General features: G+C 53.5%; 1 protein-coding gene across 4 annotated transcripts in view; it reads right to left on the reverse strand.

The window, feature by feature from the left end:
- The window catches only part of ZFHX3 (zinc finger homeobox 3), a 253,984-nt gene that overhangs the window by 86,159 nt on the left and 147,702 nt on the right, over positions 1 to 20,123 (reverse strand). For all 4 annotated transcript variants that reach the window (XR_011468919.1, XR_011468920.1, XM_070398745.1 and 1 more), the window contains exon 4: positions 7,302 to 7,533. Coding sequence is in view for 2 of the 4 variants with exons in the window: in XM_070398745.1 (XP_070254846.1) it covers positions 7,302 to 7,533 (232 nt within the window). In the remaining 2 variants the exon portion in view is untranslated. The remainder of the gene's footprint in view (positions 1 to 7,301; positions 7,534 to 20,123) is intronic.

The following is a 20,123-nucleotide window of genomic DNA, read 5'->3' on the forward strand; positions in this document are numbered from 1 at the left end:
ATGCACGCAGCCCGAGAAGTGGATGCTGTGCACAGTCCGAAAGCCACTGTTTCTCTTAAGAGATACGTCTGGGCAGCCAAGGAGGGGTTAAGCGCAGAGGGGGGAGGAGGGGCCTGCACACAGGGCCGAGGACAGCAGGTGATGGCCACTGTGTCCCGCTGCCGTTGTCATCACCACCAGGCCCCGCCCCTTGGGTGAAATCCAGGCACAGAACCCCAAACTCCAACCCAGGAAACACACCCACTCACTGGCCAGCAATCCACGTTCACGTGAGAGTCAAGTTTCAGACTTCCAGGTTCCCTGGAGACCCCTTTCCAAGGGGACTTGGCATAAAGGTGTCACTAAAACAGCACTTGGTGTGACTTGACATCCTATGTCTCCCTTGAGGACCCCTGTGTTCCTGGGCTCTTTGGCATGCTCAAAGTCTTAAACAGGGGACCCCCAAGGCTCACCATCCCCCCTCTGCCCCCCCTCGCCCCCCCGCCCCCCCCCCCCCCACACACACACACGCACGCAGTCTCTCTAATTCCCGTAACCGCCAGCAGGTGCCTTTCTTCTTTTCTTTTTTGTTGTCACTTGGTATCACCCTCGCTAGAAGAGAGTGGGCAGCGCTGGGTGGCCCTGAGGGCACACAGTAGTCGCTACCCGAGGGGAGGGTGTGGGAGATCATCTAAAGCCTCCACCAAGAAAAAGGCTAACTGGCCGGGCAATATATCCCGTACACATGCCAACACACAGGGCAGTGTACCCTCCAGTTTCACCCACTGAAATAAAACAGAAAACCCAGGTGGCTCTGATCATCCCATAACAATAAAGCAACTAGTGAATGGGAGCTAGAACACGAGAGGGTGGGTGAGTGAGAACCACTGCGACTCGAGCTGCGGCAGCCGCGTCTCGGACAATCTCTAGAAGGTGCAAGTCTCCGTGCCAATGCTCGTCTCCCCTTGAGGAGGCGGAGAGGAAGGAGATCAGGTGTGGACTCGGGTCCCATCGCCAGGTGATGTCACAGGCTCTCTGGGGGACCCTCCAGCCCAGCAGCACGGGACCACAGTGGAACAGCACCCTGCACATGTCCACCTTCCCACAGACCAGGTCATTAGCATATTCTGCAGAGAGTCGGCAGTAAAGTTTAATTGCCCTTAATTACCCAGTTCAAGAAGGCTGCTAGATAATGGCTCTCAGATTTCTTGCCTGGCATCGACGTCATTTCCCCGACTCTGACTTCGTTATGTCCCTGACTTAGAGGCAACAGCTTCTGCAAGGTGCCAGGGAAGGCTGGGCCATCCCTACGAAGGTTTCTTATACAAAGAGTCAGGCCCCCGGCTCCCACACAGGCTGGTACATGGGTGGGTGTGGGGTGTGGGAGGCGGAGGAGAAGAGGACACACTAGCACATACTTAGAGAAAGGACTAAGACAGGAATATGTAATCAGAAGCCATCGCAATTACAAATGCAAATGAACAGGCAATTGGCACTGACCTTTGTAGATTGTTAGAGGACTAATTAAGGCAAATCAGGAACTCTATCCAACAGAAAAACAAGACAGTGTACACCCGGAGAACCACTCCTGTCCTCTTCATGGAGATGCAAAACGCAAGCGAATCAGACAGTAATCAAACTACGTGTGCCGGGCACTGACGGGCAGAAAACTACCTCCATGAACAAAAGAAACCAAGGTGCGCTCCCGGTGGATCAGCAGTGACTTTGCCGAGGTCTCTACCTGTAAGGTTCACCAGCGCTTGAGCTCTATGAGGCTCCATACACGTGAACCGATGCCACCCAAGAACCAGCCAGATATGCCAATTACTGACTTTGCTTAGAATGGCTATTTTTAAAGCTTTAAGAAAATACTTTAAAAAAATGGAATCAACCTCTACATTATTCTGCAAATTCCCCTTTTCATTTAACAATATATTCTCTTTCATCTGATGCACAATGGTCTCTCTTTATTCTTGCATTGTAAAGCACCTTTCTAAAAAACACACTGATGCTTGCAACCCTTGGCCAGACAGCCCTTCAGTGGGGAATGTATTTATTACAGATAACGCCGTATTTCCTTCATTCCTCCATAAGGGCTTAAAATCCCAGGCACCCCAATCTATTCAGATGCGCTTTTACATGTAACTTCTCTGGTTAGAAATCCATCACCCCCATGCCTTCCCCAAGCCCCGTGAACAAGATGTACAGTAAAAAGGGAAGGAAAAAAAAAAAAGAACATAGCTTTGGTTTTATAAAAACAATGCTTCAGAATTACAGAACTGGCCACAACATATTTTAGTGCTATGAGAAAAGTCACACTGAAATTGCTTATAATTTAGCTATGTACCAAAAAAAAAAAATGTAACATAGTTCATGTTTAGAGGGCAGCCTTCGGCCAATTTGGAAAAATAAAAACAAAGTCAAATGAGAAAGTTAAAAACAGTACATGTTCTTATCCCCTTAAGCTTCCAAGCTAAACAGAACTCCCTGAAAGTTGGTTCAAAAAAGTGATCCATGGAGCAACGCTGGGGACTGTTTCAGGACAAGTTGTCACCAAAACCACATCGTCACCTGGCAAGCTGCCCCTGCCTCCCTGACCCAGGAGTTCACTACCTGGAGCACCACAGCTGTGTCAGAAAGGGGATTCCGTCTCCTGCGCCAAGCAAGCGTCTCCTGCACTCTGAATGAGCAGGCCTTCTGTAAACAGAGTCACCGCCATTGGCCGCGAATGCCTGAGCTGGTGCCTTCACCACTGTATCCACGCCAAGAACTCAAGAGTCTTGTACACAGTAGGCGCTCAGTCAAGAATCCCTCCCCCTCCCCCAGCCAGAAACACCTCTTTAACAGGCACACAGGGAAGCTGATCCTCCCCGGGACCCACCTACGAGAGCTTTTCGTCTTGAAAGACGGGCTTCCTCTACCTTCACCTGTGTGTGCAGATGGAGTGACAAGACCAACTCCTAACACAGTATAGGGCCATGACTTGGTCTTGGGAAAAATACATGCAAGCCAATAACCTAAAGATTCGGATGCAAAACAATAATAATAACGTTGGGGTGGGGAAATCTCATCGGGTTAGGTTACTCTCTGTTCTCTGAGATGTGTACTTCCAAGCGATGTCTACAGTGAGAAGGCCCATGCTGTGTGTGCGTGTGTGTGTGTGCGTGTACGTGTGTGTGTGCGTGCACGTGTATGCATGTGAAGCATAACCACAAACACCGTCACACTAGGTAAAGACAACACAGTATGGGCCGGCCTGCCCACTGAGGGAAGGGTGAAGCTTGCCCACAGGCAGGACCACGTAGGGGAGGATGGCCTATTGATGAGCACCCTGCTGGCAGCCGAGACTGGGCCCTGTGGTGCAGGGCAGGACCAAGATGCTGCATGTCTGGGGGTCACGTGGCCAGCGGCAGGCGGAAATCCTGGCCATGGCCAGTGGTGAAGGGCGAAGGAGATTGTCGCAATTCCTCCTCCTTCACATTGACATGTCCATGGCGACTGACAGGCTAGATGGTGGACTTGCCAGACTGGAAAACGTGTTGGCTTATGTTAACAAGTAAAATGTGAGAAGACGACACTTTTGTCATCACAGGGAAGGACCTATCCGAGAGTTCGCTCCACGGACGGCAACAGGAGCCCGGGCGTAAGGTCCTGAGCTCAGAAAAGGAAAGGGAGTTCTTCCCGGTGGCTTCTCGGTAAAACTTTCTGGTACGTGGACAACAGGGGAAGGAAGGGGGAGAGAACGCTCTCATTTAACTAGGTAGCATCGGAACACCAGAATCGAACACTCTAGACAGGCAACCTTGAACACACATGCAGCTTAGAGCCAGAGCAGGCAGGGCTCACAAGGTGCTCCCGGACTCCCTCTCGCTACAGGAGTGACTTCTCTAGCTGAAGAGTAAGGTTCTCATTTTTATGTTTGAGGAGAAAACTGGGGATGTTTTATAAAGTCTGTGGACAAAATCTGAAGTTGTTGATCTTCTACTTAATTCCATGCCACCACTTCCTTTTTCTTCCAGACGTTCTTTTTAAGATTTTGATTTTTAGAGAGAGAGGAAGGGAGAGAGAGAAACATCGACATGAGAGCAAAACACTGATCGGCTGCCTTCTGCACGCCCCCTGGGGAATGAGCCTGCAACCCAGGCGGGCGTGTGTCCCGACCGACCAGGAATCAAATCAGCAAACCTTCAGGGCACTGGACACGCTCAGCCAATGGAGCCACACCGGCCAGGGCACTGAAGACATTTTTTCAAGAAGTTGTGAAGAGACAATCCCTTGGGAGGAGAGAGGGAGATGATATATTTTAAGGTGAGTTTTCTTAACAGAGTTTCCAAAACAGCACCACGTTACTGTTAATGTCAACAGGAACATCACCTAATAATCTGCCTCTTTGTCATTGGTAAGGAGGATGAATTTAGCCGGGGGGAGAGGGGTTAAAGGGGGGTGCAGGGTGGGTAGAGATCAAAAACATGACTGCGGGCCAAAGGCAATACAAAAGGATTTTGAAATACAGAGAGGAAGTCTATCATACACTTCAGGGGGAAAAGAAACCCTAATACGCATTACATGAGAGCAACCCAGAAGGCAATGGTGTAAGAAAGCCATTCCAGCGCGGTCTGCATAAATAGGAGGATTACATTATGAAACAGGGCACTGTTTGTTCCAGCCCACAGACCCCGGGTGAAATGGCAGCTGTACACTATTTAGTTTGGGGCACCTCACTAATAAAAAGGGGATTCTGAGCAGAGTGAAAGAAAGAATTGAGGGGGGAGGGACCAGCTTTTAACAGAAGGTTAAAACAATGACATAGGCAGAGCTGGCAAAAGGACATGAAAAAGAAAACCCCAGCTCTGAAATAAAGAGGTGGAGGAAGGAGACTCCTAGGAAGTGACTGGGCAGTGGAATAATGGGGGGTGGCAGGGGCAGACAGAGGCAGATGCCCCAGTGGGGACTGGGGACCCCACAGCCAGATGGCACAATGGTCCCAGTCTTCAGGCACAGACGTGTCCTTGGGTACCGGACCCCATTCCTTGCTCCAGAGAGCACCCCCCCCACACACACAGAGCGATGGGGTCAGACAAGAAGCGAAGTAGACTCCGTGGGTTAAGGCAGCGGGACTTTAACCAGAACAGGAATTTGAAAAACACGTGGGAGGGGACAGTCTTGCAGGGACCTGGAGATGACAGATTATCCTGGTGCCCAACAGCTCTTTCCTGACACAATGACGCACCCTGACTCAGGGCGACTAGCCTTTCCACTGTGATAGGAAACCTGAGCCACTCCAGTGAGGGGGTGGGGGGACACACCCTCAAAGGGGGGTGCAGCCTATCACACGGGAAATCCAGTCCCCCTTATGTGGAGAGTGGGGTGACGGGGCCAGGAGTAGTGGTGCCTCCAGGAGGAAACGCGGCCCCCAGCACAACTGATAACAGCAGGGCCTCCAGAGATCGGGAACTGTCATTCTGGGGAGGCTGAGCCATGAATTAATCATAGGTACCTAGAAAACCAGGGAAACAAAAAGTTGTACAAGTAGGTAAATGAAATTATAAAACTCTACACGGCTCAGCTGTGATTAATATTTATAGAGTTAGAATAATGAAAACACTGAATATTAATAAAACCCCAAATTATTATTTAATCACACTGGAAGACAGAGGGAGGAGAGGACTGAGCGTGTAGGGGGCTGGGGAGTGAGGGGGGGGACTAGTGCGGGGGGCGGGGAGCAGGGAAGTGTAGGTGCAGAGTGTGCGTGTGTGAGTGTATGCGGAGCATGGGTGTGTGTGTGTGTGTGTGTGTGTGTGTGTTTGCAGACGGGGTGTGGGTGAGCGGGTACGAGTGAGTGGATTTATAGAACGGCATGCTAGTGAAATCGCCATCTTCCTGAGTAGAAAGCCAAGAGATGCCTTAAACTTGGGGGGGGGGGGGGAATCAAAAATAGTAATAGAAGCATGTCCATCAATATGGAAATAAGGAACAAAAATCCAACTAAAACCTGAAAGCCACTGCTCAGGGGAACGGGATGAGGGAGGGTCACGCCATTTTTCATAAGGGCCACGTAATTTTTGCCTTTAAAAGCTCTACAAATGTGCAATTTGTTAACCTTAAGATTGGAAACCCCACTCAGCCCCGACGGCTTCAGGCGGAGAGGGAGCCGCAGGTGGTGGAGGGAGAAGGCAGCCCCGAGTCCCCACCTGGACCAGGTCGTTCAGCAGCGAGCCATTGGGAGGAAAGTGTGGACAGGACGTCGTGAGCTCAGCCTGCGAGGTGGCACCAGTGGGAACCCCAGGACCTGCTTAAAGCTTCCTGAGGCTGGGAGCCAAGGGCCGGGGCCTAACCCCAGGGCGCCAGCACATGGGGGGAGGAGGACGGTCAGGAGGAGCCAGAGGACGAGGAAGGAACACACCTGAGCGCCCAGAGAACGGAGGGAGCTTGGAGGAGGGGCCTGGCAACAATTTCCAAGACCACAGAAAGGGGAGGGTCAGGCCAGCAGGGAGCGCTGGGTGGGTGAGCCCAAGGCCCAGGGCCCTCTCCAGGGCGGTGTGATGACAGGACACAGGCCGAGGCGGCATGAGGTGCAGCTGGAGAGGAGCCACCAGGACAGTCCCTCAAGAGTCCTGCAGCTCCTGGAGGCAGGGAGGGATGGGGGCTAAGGGAGGGCCTTTGTTTTACTGTTTCTCAAGAGGCACGCTGTCCTGTGCTTCCGTGTGGAGAGAAAGGGATGGGAAGCCTGGGAACAGCAGAGGGGTGATTCCAGCGAGCGAGGCCGCAGGGGTGTGAGTCACAAACGGGAGGCCGGGGTGCGGGGAAGGTGACTGCGGGCGAGCTGACAGGACGGGGGGTGGAGGTCTTGGCTCCGTGAAGTAACAGGCGGCACTGAGTCACGGGGCAACTGGGGTCGCTTTCAAATATAATAACGATGTTTGCAACCAGTCTTTGTTTTGACCCTACCTGAAGCTACTCCTCACAGACCAGACGCACGGCCACCAACGGACTGTCCTCAATATCGAACACGACACAACTTGGCACTTGGTTATGCACAACGTGAAGCAACACGCTGCATCCACAGTGTACTAGACCGTTAGGGGATGGGGACAGGACAACTGCCGGCCGGCTCCCTGGGCAGTGGCTTGTGATAGCAGAATCAAAGTGGCCCTAAGTCCCCTTTTTAAAAAACGCAACCATCCATGCATGTTCCTTCCAGGATACAAGGGCCGCCTGTGCGGTCAGCCGTGGATGCGAGGGCCAGCCGCACCCACCGACGGAGGCCGCACACAGGTCGGCATGCGGCCCACCCAGGCCTCCGGGCCGGCGAGACCACTCACCTGGGTCGGTGGAGGGGCACCTGCGGATGGTGAAGATCTGCCCCAGGTCCTCGTCCTCCTCGGGGAGGCCCTTCTGCAGCCGCTGCAGCTTGCGCAGGCTCTCGCTGCGCTGGTGCTTCATGGAGCGCACGTGCTGGATGAGGTTCAGCTTGGCCTTGGTGGAGTAGCTGCACAGGACGCAGTGGTAGTAGCAGCTCTCACCCTCCACGCCGCTCTCGTGCTGCTGCAGGTGCTGCCGGGGCAAAGAACACGGACATGCCTGGGGTTAGCCACTCAGAGCCCATCGCCGCCCTGAGCCCATCGCCGCCCTGAGCCCGCCGCCCTGTGCCCACCGCCGTCCTGGCTGCAGCCCGATAGGATTCCTTAGAGGGTTTGCTCTGTGCCCGTCTCTCCCCGCTCCACTGTGCCTTCTCCAGCAGTTCCCCGAGGACAAGCAGCAAGCCGACTCGCATTCCTGTGTCCCCCAGCGTCCTCTCCCGTGGCTTTTCACGGGGCTGAAAATGCGGATGGATTGGACCTTTCTCATCCTGTCGGTGTTCCTGGCCCAGTAATGAAAGGTTCCCCTTCCAATCTCCACAGCGGCCTGCATTATGGAGGTCAGGGGTCAGCAAACTGCAGCCCGCAGGCCAATCCCACCTGTTGACTACTTTTTGGAAATAAAGTTTTAAGGGAACACAGCCACCGATGTGACACGAATCGTCCAGGGCTGCTTTCAAAACACCACAGCTGAACAGTTGCAACAGAGACTGGAGGTCCTGCAAAGCCTAAAATCGAGCTACCTGGCCCTTAGCAAAAGCTAGTCTAAGTGACAGTCCGTAAGGTCACCGGGCCTGTACAGATGCCCGCCTAGTTCAGTAACACAGGCCAAGGAAGAAGGTTCAAGCGTTTGTATTAAGAACTACAGTCTATTGGGAGAACTCAAAATTAGGTTTTCTCCTGGATTAAAAAAGACAGAAAAATAAATTTCTCCGGCGAGTTCCGTGCCAACATCTCAAGGTCACCTGGCTTCCTGCACAGACGGTCAAAACCGCACTCTGTGTGGGGTCTGTGCGGGCACAGCACTGATCCCAGGACCTGGGAGCCCACGCGCTGGCGGGAGGCGGGCTCACACAGGGTTCAAGTCGCTGATGCCCTGACGACGTCCGTGCCTCAGAGGAGACAACGATTTTCCAAGGACAACACTGACCACATTTTCATGCTTCTTTGAGAATGAAAAAAGCTACGGGCCCTTTCTGGGAACAGGGAGGGAATGGACACGCTGGCTCTGGGTACAGAGAAAGGCCATCCCTTCGTTCCCCAGGACCCGCGGGAGGAGAGACGGGAGCTCTCCTGCTGGTACACCGAGAGCACGGGAAGCAATTCCGAAAAGCGTAAGTGCCTGACCCAGGCTAGCCAGCTCGTCTATGGAAAGGAGAGGACCAGACCCCGACTCTCGAATCCCTGTGGGGGAGGAAGTTCAGATGACGGAAGCGTCTGTGTTCATGTCACCACCTGTCCCTCTCTCCCTCCTCGCCCACAGCCCCACCCCCGTCCCGGGAGCCGGTCCCCGTCGCTGCACAGAGCACACAGCAGGTGCCTCGGAAGTCAACTTGCTGCTCCCCGCCTGCCCTGCGCCCGTCCCGTTCGATGCCCACACCCTGACAACTGTGGCTGGTCCAGGTGATAATGAGGCCCCGAGAACACGGAGCAGCTGAAATGCCCGGCACGGGGCCCAATACTGACAGCACCCAGGCCCCACCAGCACCTCCTATCGAATGGCGCAGCTCTGAGGCTCATCTGCTCACAGGCGCACGTCAAACATTCAGCAAAAGAGTGTGCAAGTTCCAGGAGCACGTTTGCACTGTATCGGAAGAGGCAACATGAATACACCGAGTACGTGTCGTAGAAAATCACTGTGCGGAGGAGGCCAAGGCCCTCAATCACGTGAACTGGCGCAGCTAGTCCGCAGGTAGGAACGTGGAGGGCTCTGCAGGTACCAATATCCCCTTCCCCACAGAGTGGGTGAGTGAACACACTGAGTGCAGAGCCCTGGAACTTGCTAATGTCTCCACAGTAACGGCTACTCAAGTGCCATGGCCCAACCAGAAGGCGTTTAAAGAAGGAGTGAGCTCACTGTTAACTCTTCAAGAAATTGCAACAACTTAAAATAAAAAGCTACTTTTCTTGAGATAGATTTGAGCTGTTTTGCCAGGCCGGCATGGCTCAAGGGTTGATTGTCGACCTGTGAACCAGGAGGTCACAATTCGATACTTGGTCAAGGCACATGCCCGGGTAGCAGGCTCCATCCCTAGTGTGGGGTGTGCAGGGGGCAGCCGATCCATGATTCTCTCTCATCATTGATCTTTCTTTCCTTTCTTTCCTTTCTTTCCTTTCTTTCCTTTCTTTTCTTTCCTTCCTTCCTTCCTTCCTTCCTTCCTTCCTTCCTTCCTTCCTTCCTTCCTTTCTTTTTCTCTCTCCTCTCTCTCTCTCTCTCTCTCCCCCTTCCTCTCTGAAATCAATAAAAGTAAAAATAAATAAAAACATTAAATTTGAGCTGTTTTATCTTTTCATGGTTTATCTTCCATTTGCCTCCTCTGAGAGAAGGCTCCTCGCCGAGAACTTCAGGGGGATGAGCCGCACAGAAGCACCGTGTTCCCAAGGCTACAGCCCTGTCTCCCAGGAGAAGGCCCAGTGGATGATATAAGGAACGAGATGAGCATGGGACCGAGGTGCAGGCACCAGGGACTGCGGTCCTGGTCACCAAGAAGCACACTTATTCTGCCTCAACAAAAACTGCATGAATGCAAGACAACTGGAGAAATAACCACGGAATCCAAAGCACCAAGTTCCATCGAATTGAGGGACTGTGGTAACACCATGAAGTCTGCAAACACAGCAGGAATCAGTAAAGCCTGACCCCCAGGTCCCATCACCTTCCCATGAAACAGGGCTTCCTCCCAGTAAGGCACTGATTCGTAAACATCACGTTTAATATGGACGTGAGGGTTCTTTTAGAAATGGCTGGGGTTTCTGGCCTCAGGGCCAGAAGAAAGGATACCAGGCCAAAGAGAACTGGGTGGAAGTCAAGATATCAAATGTCTTTTGTCCGGATGCTCCTGGGCTTCTGGGGGACAGCACTTGTAAATCCTAATGAAATGAACATCGTAAGGTGGACTCTGCTTTAACAACTGGTAGGAGGAAGATGTTCCAGAGCCAGTCTGCACTCCAGCTCATGGTGGCAATCGGCGCTCTCTGTGTGGCCCCGGACTCTGTTCTGCCACCGAGAGCCCCTTGGGAAGGGAAACGGGCACCCTCCACAATGGGGAGGAACAGAAGGAAGGAGGGTAGACGGCCATGGCCTCTCCCACGGATCCTGGTCTGGGGAGCCTTTAGGGTCCTCTCTCACTTGCACAAAAGCCTCATTCAAAATTCCAAGCTTGTGTTTGCACTTCAAGTTCATTCTCCAAGACACACACACACACACACACACACACACACACACAAACTATTGCTCAGTTGCCAGGAAACACCTGCTTTTCAAGGTGACATCCCAACCCAAACTTGCACTCACCACCCGAGTCTCCTGATGCTGACCTGCATGTGACAGATCCTGTTCTCACCACATTCTGTAAGTTTTCACTCGCTATTTCAAAGGCTGTCCAGCCTGGTGCAAACAGGGACCCAAAGCTCGCAGCCGGAGCCTGACCTCTGTGACCTTCTCCACACCATCTGGTCATTTCCCAGGCCGTGAGGGGGTCACCGCCCTGACCCTGGGCCAGAGGCCCTCCCCCTCCCGGGCAGCACTGGCCCCCTCCCCAGAATCCCACCTTTGGAAGCAGCTTAATAAGAAGCAGCAGGAGGGGGTGGGGCTGGAGAGGCCCAGGAGGACTCCACTGGGCAAGCTAGTCAGCCAAGGACATGCTCTGCCTGCAGAAGCGAGTAGATGTTTTCATTTGGAGAAGGAGGGAGCATAATTTGTTCCTGACCCAGCTAATTAGAATACCCTCAGTTGGGATCACAGTGTATTTAATTAAAGTCACTGTAATATATGAAGAATCCACCACGGCCCAAACCCCAGTGGAGCATCCATGAAGGCACTGCCTGCTTTTGGAGTTCCTGCTCTCCTCACTACGATGGGAATGGTTCCCCCATGCCTACCCTCCACCCCCCGCCCCGTCCTCTCGCCCCCGATCACAGAGCCCCTCCATCCTGGGCGGGGGACCCAGCTTTTGCTGAGCTTTCTCCATTTCTTTTACTCTGTGCTCAAGATTCCCATCTGCTCACCTCTGTCAGGGTGGGTGTATAGTTTAAAAAAACACACAAAGGACATCAACTGTGGTCCATGTGCTATAAGGTATGCGTGCTGCTTTAGACCCAAAGAAAACGGCTGCCTAACCCATTGGGCAGGGTCTGGTTTTTGGTTGATTCTAAGTGTCTACAGCACATTAGATACTACACACACACACACACACATAAACACACACACACACAGAGAGAGAGAGAGAGAGAGAGAGAGAGAGAGAGAGAGAGAACTGTCCCACCCCAGGTGCTTAACCTGCCGATGATGAAAGCAGTGGCAGCGGGGACTGGGAGGCCATTCTCATTCTCAGGGACATGAGGGGGCACTTCTTTGGCTGGAATGCCAGTGTGAGACTGTACCACCCGCGGGACCAGGGAGAATCACTGGCTCACTCAGAAGGGGGCATTCCATCACAAAGGCCACAGAAAGGCTGTAGTCCACATACACCACAGAATACTACTCGGCCATGAAAAAAAGAAGGAAATCTTCCCTTTGCAGCCACACGGATGGACCTGGACAGTATTATGTAAGTGAAATAAGCCAGTCTTCTCTGAGAAGACAGGAACATGTGATTTCACTTATATGTGGAATCTAATGAACAAAATAAACTAACAACTAATGTAGAAACAGACTCAGATACAGAGCTGTCAGAGCGGAGGTGGTTTGGGGGGCTGGATGAAAAGGGCGAAGGGATTAAGTGCAGGAATAAAATAAATTCACAGGCACAGACAACAGTATGGTGATGACCAGAGGGAAAGGGGGAAGGGGGAAGGTAGGAGAGATAAAGGGGGATCAGTGGTGATGGAGGAGACGTGACTAGGGGTGGTGAACACGCAATACAATATACCGGTGATGTGTTATAGAATTATACACCTGTAGCCTATATAATTTTATTAACCAATGTCACCCTAATAAATTCAGTACTTTTTTTAAAGGTTAGCATCTACCCGCAAAGTAATCAGGAAGCAGGGCCAACTGGTCAATGGAGATGGGAAGATCCACCTGGGTGAAGGGGAGGGGCAGCGAGGCCCACCCGGACTCACAGTCCCCAGCCTCCCCCAACCTCCCATCGCCTAAGGTCTCTGTGACCGCTCCCCCGCTCCCCCCCCGCCCCGGTCTCACTGGCCGGTTTAAAAGGTGCCTGCCAAGCACTGGATGCTGTCAACTACAAAAGACAGTCCTTTCTACTGAAAGAAACGTCTACACGTGGCAACAGGATCTACGTTCGGAAAGCTCCGAGGAGTGCAATGGCCAATGAGAAGCAAGCATCCCGTTTGGCTCAGAAATGGAAGCAGGAGAGAGCCAGGAATCTCAGCTTCTCCGAGTTGCTCCCATCCAGCTGAGAGCAGCTGATCCCCGATCCTCACGATCCTCACGGCAGCAGCGAGGAGTGTGACACACACAGGAGGGCGGCCCTGCGCTGGCAGTGACGGGGCCTTTTCCTGCACCCCTTCTGACCCTGTGGAGCTCTTTAGTTTTGAAAATGCTGGTCCCATCTTGGTTAGCTGAAGGTGACACCCCTGTGCTCCTGACCTGGACACACCTCGCACCTTCCCTCTGGGTCTGCATCCAAGAACTCAGAAGAGAAACGCGCTTTCTGCAGTAACAGGCACCTCCAATAATTAGCCTGGCACATAAAGGCGGGAACAAAAAGCAAATGAATAATTCAAAAAGAAAGGAAAGAAAAAAGGCAGCCATGTTACTTTGTGTGACTCGACACCCCATTAATATGTTACCCTCGTTCACCCTGGCCAGTGCCTGAAAGTCAAAGAGACGAGAAGAGGGCTCTTGTTAGAAAAATAATTCATCGTGAAAATCAAAAAAATGTGTTCCTGCTACTTGTTTCCCAGGAAAACTAACCAACTTCTGTCAGAGGACATTGATTTCTATAAATCTGGAGGGGCCGGCTCCCTCCCTCTCCCCAACAGGAAACTTCTAACATCTGGCTCTTCATGCATGGAATGTAAAGTATCGATCAGGGTTTGTCAAAGCCTCCTTTGAAAGCAGAAATGGACAAAGTACACTCTGACACACACAGGACTGACAAATGGAACTTCTTGGGGAATAGCACCTGTTCACAGGAACGACGCACACCCACACTCTTCTGTGCACACCGAGAACATCTATTCCAAGAGCAAATGGAAGGAGGAAGTTCTGATGGGGTAACACTGCTCCCAGGCCAGTGGGCTACCCCAGGGGATGCTGGACATCTCTTTCAGAGCAGAGAAGCACCCCCTCCCGCCCCATGGGCATCCAGCAAGGCTCCCGGGAGATACCCGTTGGGCTCTGACTGGAACCCAGGCAAGGGCAGGTGGAAGGGCCTCTCAACCCATAAAAGGAAGGTCCCAGATCAGGATGCCTCAGGAGGCAAAACCGCCACCCCTGGCGTGCCAGGGACTCAGGTCCTCCCCGCAGGCCAAGGATGGTGAAAACCCCAACACTCAGTGAGAAGGAACGGGAAGACGCGGTGCAGAGCAAGTTGGCTAATTCCCCACAGCATACGATGAAGGAAGGAAGGGAGTTTAATGGACAGTGTTTCCACGCACAGCGTTCACTTCTCACCCCTAATCTTCTCATTACGGCCCCACAAGGTGAGTGGCTGTCAGCTCCTGTCCTTGGAGGAACCCAAAGCTCACAGAGGTCACATGACTCCCCCAAGGCCTCAGGATTGGGACTTGGGGCTTGAGGCCAAGTCCACAGCTGTCCAGCTGTGCTGCACTGGCCACAGGGGTGTCGGGAGCACAGGACTCCCCAGATCCAGCTGTTCACCTTGAATGTACAAGAAAGGGATGGTTTCAGGTCTGGCTCAACCAGGCATGGGGTGGTGGCTTTTTTAATCAGCGGCTCGGTTACACTTCTTTTTAATTTTTTAATCAGAGGTTGTGTTACAGTTCTAAATTTAAAGTCACATTTCTTAGGAAGGCTTCCGGAAGGTCAACCTAAATATATATGTGTATTTTCTGTTTAACGCTGGCTTTTCACCCACACATGCCCTCATCCTTGGCACATGCTAATTTAGTCCTACTTCACCGCAGGAACCCTGCCGATGCCAAAAGATGTAAGCCCCAACCCCGATTTACAAGAGAAAGTGAAAGGAAATAAAAAAACGTTCCCTTAGATCAGTCCATTTTCTGACCTATTTTCCGGTTTCTAGGCCAGGCTCCTTGTCCCCGGATCAGGGCGTGATGCTAGCGCTCGGTACCCGAGCTCCAGGGCCGAGGTTGAGACGGCCCAGCCCTGGTCTCTTCCCTCCTATGGATGACATCTCCTGATTCCAAAGTCTCAATATGATGCTGCCTTGAGAGAAGGGGTGTAAGTTCTAGAAGGAGAAGTGACGGCATACACCTGTAACTGCCCACAGGGCGCGTGAACACTCGGGAATGTGGACCCTTGCAGAATGCTGATGCCTTCACTTAGCAGATTCCACCTCCCTCAGCAGGGAAACTCCAGAGGCAGCGGGTGTCCAGCGGGTGAGCAGACGTCCCCCCTCAGGAAGGCCCATCGGAGCCTGGGGTCACAGGCCAAACAACCGTTGGTTTCCATGACGGTAAATTAAGCATCTAGATGTGGGGCTTGGAGGCCGAGGGAGGGAGGTGGGTGCATAAGACAACCAAGTGGGTTCCACCGGCTAGCACCACCCTGACTGGCTCCAGAAACGACCTCAAGCTCCCAGGACCTGAAAGCTCCCCTGCGCTAGGACGTCACTCTCTTCGCTCGTGAAGACACGACACACTCCTTCCCCAGCACTTCCCAGCTCCCCCAGATTTAAGGCCCGTAGAGAAGTAAAGGCCACACACACACACACGTGCTACTCTAGCTCGTCCTCGTTCAACTCCATGTCCAACCGTTGCCGACAACGGTGGTTTAGGTGATTCAGAGAGCCGGTGGAAGCCCTCCCCCCTGGCGCTCACTCACTGTGCCACCCGACAAGTTACTACACTGCCGGGCCTCCGTTTCCTCGTCTGCAATCCTGGGCAACAGCAGAGCCTCCTCACGGCACCACTGGGAAGATTCAACAAGGTCATTCCCATCAAGTGCTTATTCCGGTGCCGGGTGCACTGTGAGTCTTTATAATGAATAAGGTGATTATTACTATCATTATTGTCCACATTAGCTAAGCTCTGGGATGAGGGATGGAAAGGAACATCTACTGAACTTACCCACTTCCTTCCTTTGTAACTGCTCTCCCACCCCCAGCCCCAAGAGGAGTTAGTTCCTGGTTGACAGGAACTGTGATCTATAGAAACTGTGACGCGGGAAGGGTACTGAGCACCCACGGGGCCGACTTCTTTCCTGCTTCAATTTTATTTTAAGTCACTTGCCTAGGGTCACGCCGCTGGTGCAAGCAGAGCCTGGATCCACACCACAAGCCCGTGTCCTTCCCACAAAACCGTATCTGCTTTCTCTTTGCCCATCAGGGCGCCACACAATGAAAATCTAGGCCCGTGTTCTTCGTCATGTCTGCCAGCATCCTGGGTGAGGACCAGGAAGAAAAGGAAACTCGGCTGAGGTGGATGGCGGACACCTGATCCCCCGAATCTTGCTTTTTGTAACTCTAATCCCACGACAGTCAACCCAGCAGAGAAAATACGTGCCTGGTGGTCAGAACAGGGGGTGACTTCATCTGCCAGATGGAGATGTTTGTACTCGCCCCGTCTCCCTCGGAGGCGGTGTCAAGCACCACATGAGAAAACGTGCGAAGAACTTCGGAAGATTGAAGGATTGCCCCAATACCTGCGCAGGCAGCGTCTTCCTACCGTGAGCCCAGACTGCCTGCTCGCTTCTGCTCGGCAGGTGCGGCGCCACAGGCTTGGCCGGTGATGCAGACGGGCTCGCATCAGGGCCCCTGGTGGGTTTGCTGGGCTGCAGGTGTCGGGCCCACCCCCAGGGCTTCTGCCTCCTGTCAGGCTGGCGGTGGGGCCTGCAACATGCATTCCTCACACCCTCCCAGGTGACGCTAACGCTGTGGTGGGGGCCACACTCGGAGAAACGCTGCTCTGGCTGGGACAGCAACTCCAGGGAACAGAGACCCGACTCAGAACACACGGAGACAGTCTCCGATAAGGAGGGCTCTTTCAGGGCCTGCCACCTCTGCACCCACCTTTTCCCACAGAACATTTCAGACTCGATCCCAAGCTGCACCAGATAAGTCATGCAGCGCCTGCGCACACAAATTCACCTGCTTAACGAAAACGCTGCACGGAAGCAGCTGCCTGCTCCTGGCCTGCACCAGATACATCCTAAAAGTCAGGGCTGGCTCTCTTCACCTTCCCGCCCCCTCACACCCGCGGTCCAGAATTCCCCAGGCTGTTGCTGAAGGTGTGACTCTCGGGTACAGGGGCATGAGGCACTCCTTTCTCCTGTGAGCTCGCGTCCTGCTGAGCCCACCTGTCCAGATGTCTTGCTGGACCCGGGCCCGTGGCAGAATGTAAACCAAATACGAGAAAAACGAAAATGGTCTTTACAATTCCTCCCACGTCCTGAACGGGACGTCCCGGCTACGGCTGCCGAGAGCATGACTGTGGTGCTCAAACCCAGAGGCTTTCCTGGCTCCCACGGTCTGCTGACCAATGCCCTCGCCACGTGCCGTGGGAGTCACAGGCGTGAGACGGTGGGGAGCAGCGAGCACACAGGCTGACTGCTTCCTGAGAAGAGGGGCTTCATTTTGATTTCACTTTTCCCGTAAGAGAGGAAATGGGGCAGTGACGAGGCAGGAGAGGAAAATTCCCTGGAACAAACGCCTCTGACCTCGCGCGTGCTGGCCGCTAAGACGCTGGACCGCTTCTCCTTACATTCATGGGTTTTGTTGAAAGTTGAAGGAGAGAGCGATGCCGGTGGGACTGGGACCGGGGACCAGGAGAGTGAACAGAGAAAAGCGCCTCTTTGAGGACAGACAGCTGAGCCTGAGTCCAGGCCAGGAGGTGGCCGGCTCCAGAGCGGACAGCCACATGGCGACCGGGCGTGCAGTTTTGGGAAGGATGACACGGCTTTCGGGCTCCCCCATAAATAACCCAGACAAACACCCTGGGCTCTGGGTTTTGCTCTCCTCCCCCCTCCCCCTTTTTAAGTCTCATTAAAAGCCGATATTGTTCGGCCTCAAGATGGAGAGCTCAGCATGGATTTTACTGAACGTTAAATCAACCAGCAAGCGTAGCCAGCAAACTCTGTGGCACTTTAACTTTAAATAATGCAATAATTATTGAATTTCCTTTTTATAACTGAAGTGCTGGAATGTAAACAATGGGGCTGTAATTGCAGGAAGGGGGGATCAATAGAGGCAATCGTTTTCAGCCATGTTAATTGTAAATACAATTGCTCCAAGATGTCAGCCGTGTTCTTCTTGCTCCCAGAATCATCCTAACAGATGACAGAGTCCAACTTTCCCATTACAGCTGTTCGTTCCTTTAAGAGGTTCTCAATCAGATCTGATCAATCTGTCAAGGTAATGCATGGAGTAAGTAAGACTCTTCCAAACACAGGCTCCCAATCAATAGCCTGGACCGGCTTAATGAGGTGGGGCTCTGGCCCGGAGGGAGGGCGCAGCCCCCAGCTCGCGCCTGGGGTTGGCAGGCCGGCCTCCTCGCAGGGCCCTGATAAACAGATCAGCCCTTAATGAGGACATTAGTTATGCATGCTTCAGCAAGCAGCAAGGCACCCGTCCCTGGGGACAGACGGACAGAAAACAAAATAGATTAACAGAAAACAATGTGGTGCCAATTTAGGTCTCACTGAAGACTGTCCCCTCCTTCTCCTGCTTCCCTTAATTGTCCGGCAGAGTGGAGAACATCAATTAATCATTCCGGCTGGCCAGCACTCCAAGACCGGAGGGAGCAGGGTTGGGCTAAGGGTCTCTGGGCGTCTACGGGCCTCCCTAGGGTTGTCACTTAATATGAGCACCCTCATCTCAACACCGTTTCCAGATCGCGAGGGGAGGATCCGAAGGGTCCCAGCACCAGCCAGCAGGAGAGGACGGAGACCAGGCTCAATCTAGACGTCCACAGCCACGCTGGGGGCCAAGGACCAGACAGGCCACTCCCCAGGGGCGAGGCTGTCTGAGGTCAGTCGTGGCCTCGGGAAGATGGCTCCCTCCCAGACGAGGGGATGGAAAGGGAAGGGTCTGGAATCCCACCTTTGCAGGCCGCAGGGCACTGCAGGAGTGTGAGTGCTCACAAGGGCCACCTGAGGGCTGGCTCCACGGGGCCTCTGGGGAGCCCGGTCCACTCGCTCAGAGGCCACTGTGCAGCTTCACGTCTGTTCCTGCTGTGAGAGCGGCCATGGGCACCCACTGTGGAAGCCTTTGAGAGAGGCCCACGCCAAAGGAACGTCCCACAAGCACAGCAGTTCCTTTTCCCAGGGGTGCATGGCTCAGAGCAGGGGTGCTCAAAGTGTGGCCCCTGGGCCGACGGCATCAGCACTCCGAGGGTCCCCATCACACCCCACCCGGCCCCATAGGAACGCTAGGGTTTTAACAAGCTCGCCAGCAATTCTGGTGCGAGCTCCTGTGACGGCCACTGTCCTAGGCGGCGAGTTGGCCAGCTGGTCCTTTCTGGGTCAGAAACAGTTCAGTGCCCAAGAAATATCTAGAAACCTCGATAGTTGCTGAGGTTTGGATCAAAGCCTGCCCACCACCTGCTCCAGAACGCGAGGCCTCTGGGAACAGTGAAACCAGAGGCGGAGGCCTGTGTGGAAACTGCATCTCACTCGTTGTCAAAGCTCAGGGAGTGGGTCACACGACTGAATTTTAAACATCGACAGTCTCATCTTGTGAATGAAGTAAAACGAGAAGAGCCGGGTCTTTTTTAGAGGTTCCACGATGAGCAGGCGATAAATACACAGCCAGAGGGATCAGGGTTCTCCTCTGTGCACAAGCCCAGCCCTAGGCCACTCCTTCCCCACAATTCACTCCTGTGGGCCCAGAGCCCGCCCTCCTGGTGGCTTCCTTACTGCTCTTCTCACTGAGTCACAAGCCACACCATGAGCAGCACCTCACAGGCGGGCAGCCACGCTGTCTCTCCCTCCTGCTCAGCACGGCTCCTGGTCAATAGCAGGTGCCTCAACATCACTGGCCACAGTCCGGATAAACGATGAAAACCCTGTGATGCTCCATTGTCACTCCTGGTCTTTAACTTGCTGTTCGAGACCCATCTGGTCTAACTTGCCCTCCTATAGCTGAGGTTCCAGCCCTCCAGTCCAGTCCACGGGCCACAGAGAGTCAGACTCCTGGCAGTGCCCGCCTTCCCTACCAACCACCTCTTGGTCTAGGTGTCTGTCCTGCGTGGAAACCCTCACGGGCACCCTCTCCACCTGCTGACATGCTTGCTGCACAATCCCAGGGCAGACCAATGGCACCTCCACCCGAGGTCTTTCCCCATCACGCCTGAGCCAGGACTCTGTCTCCTCGCCTCTGGGGTCCACGGTGCCAGGGGATCCCCCGTGCCCACCACAAGCCATTCTTCTGAGCACATGCTGCACGTGACTCCCACACGGGGCTCTGCATGCCTTGACGACTGAGAGAGGAGATTGGAACTGAGAAAATGAAACTG

Source organism: Myotis yumanensis, unplaced genomic scaffold (assembly GCF_028538775.1).
Source record: "Myotis yumanensis isolate MYYU_CA2020_CCGP unplaced genomic scaffold, mMyoYum1.0.hap1 SCAF_18, whole genome shotgun sequence".
NCBI lineage: Eukaryota > Metazoa > Chordata > Mammalia > Chiroptera > Vespertilionidae > Myotis > Myotis yumanensis.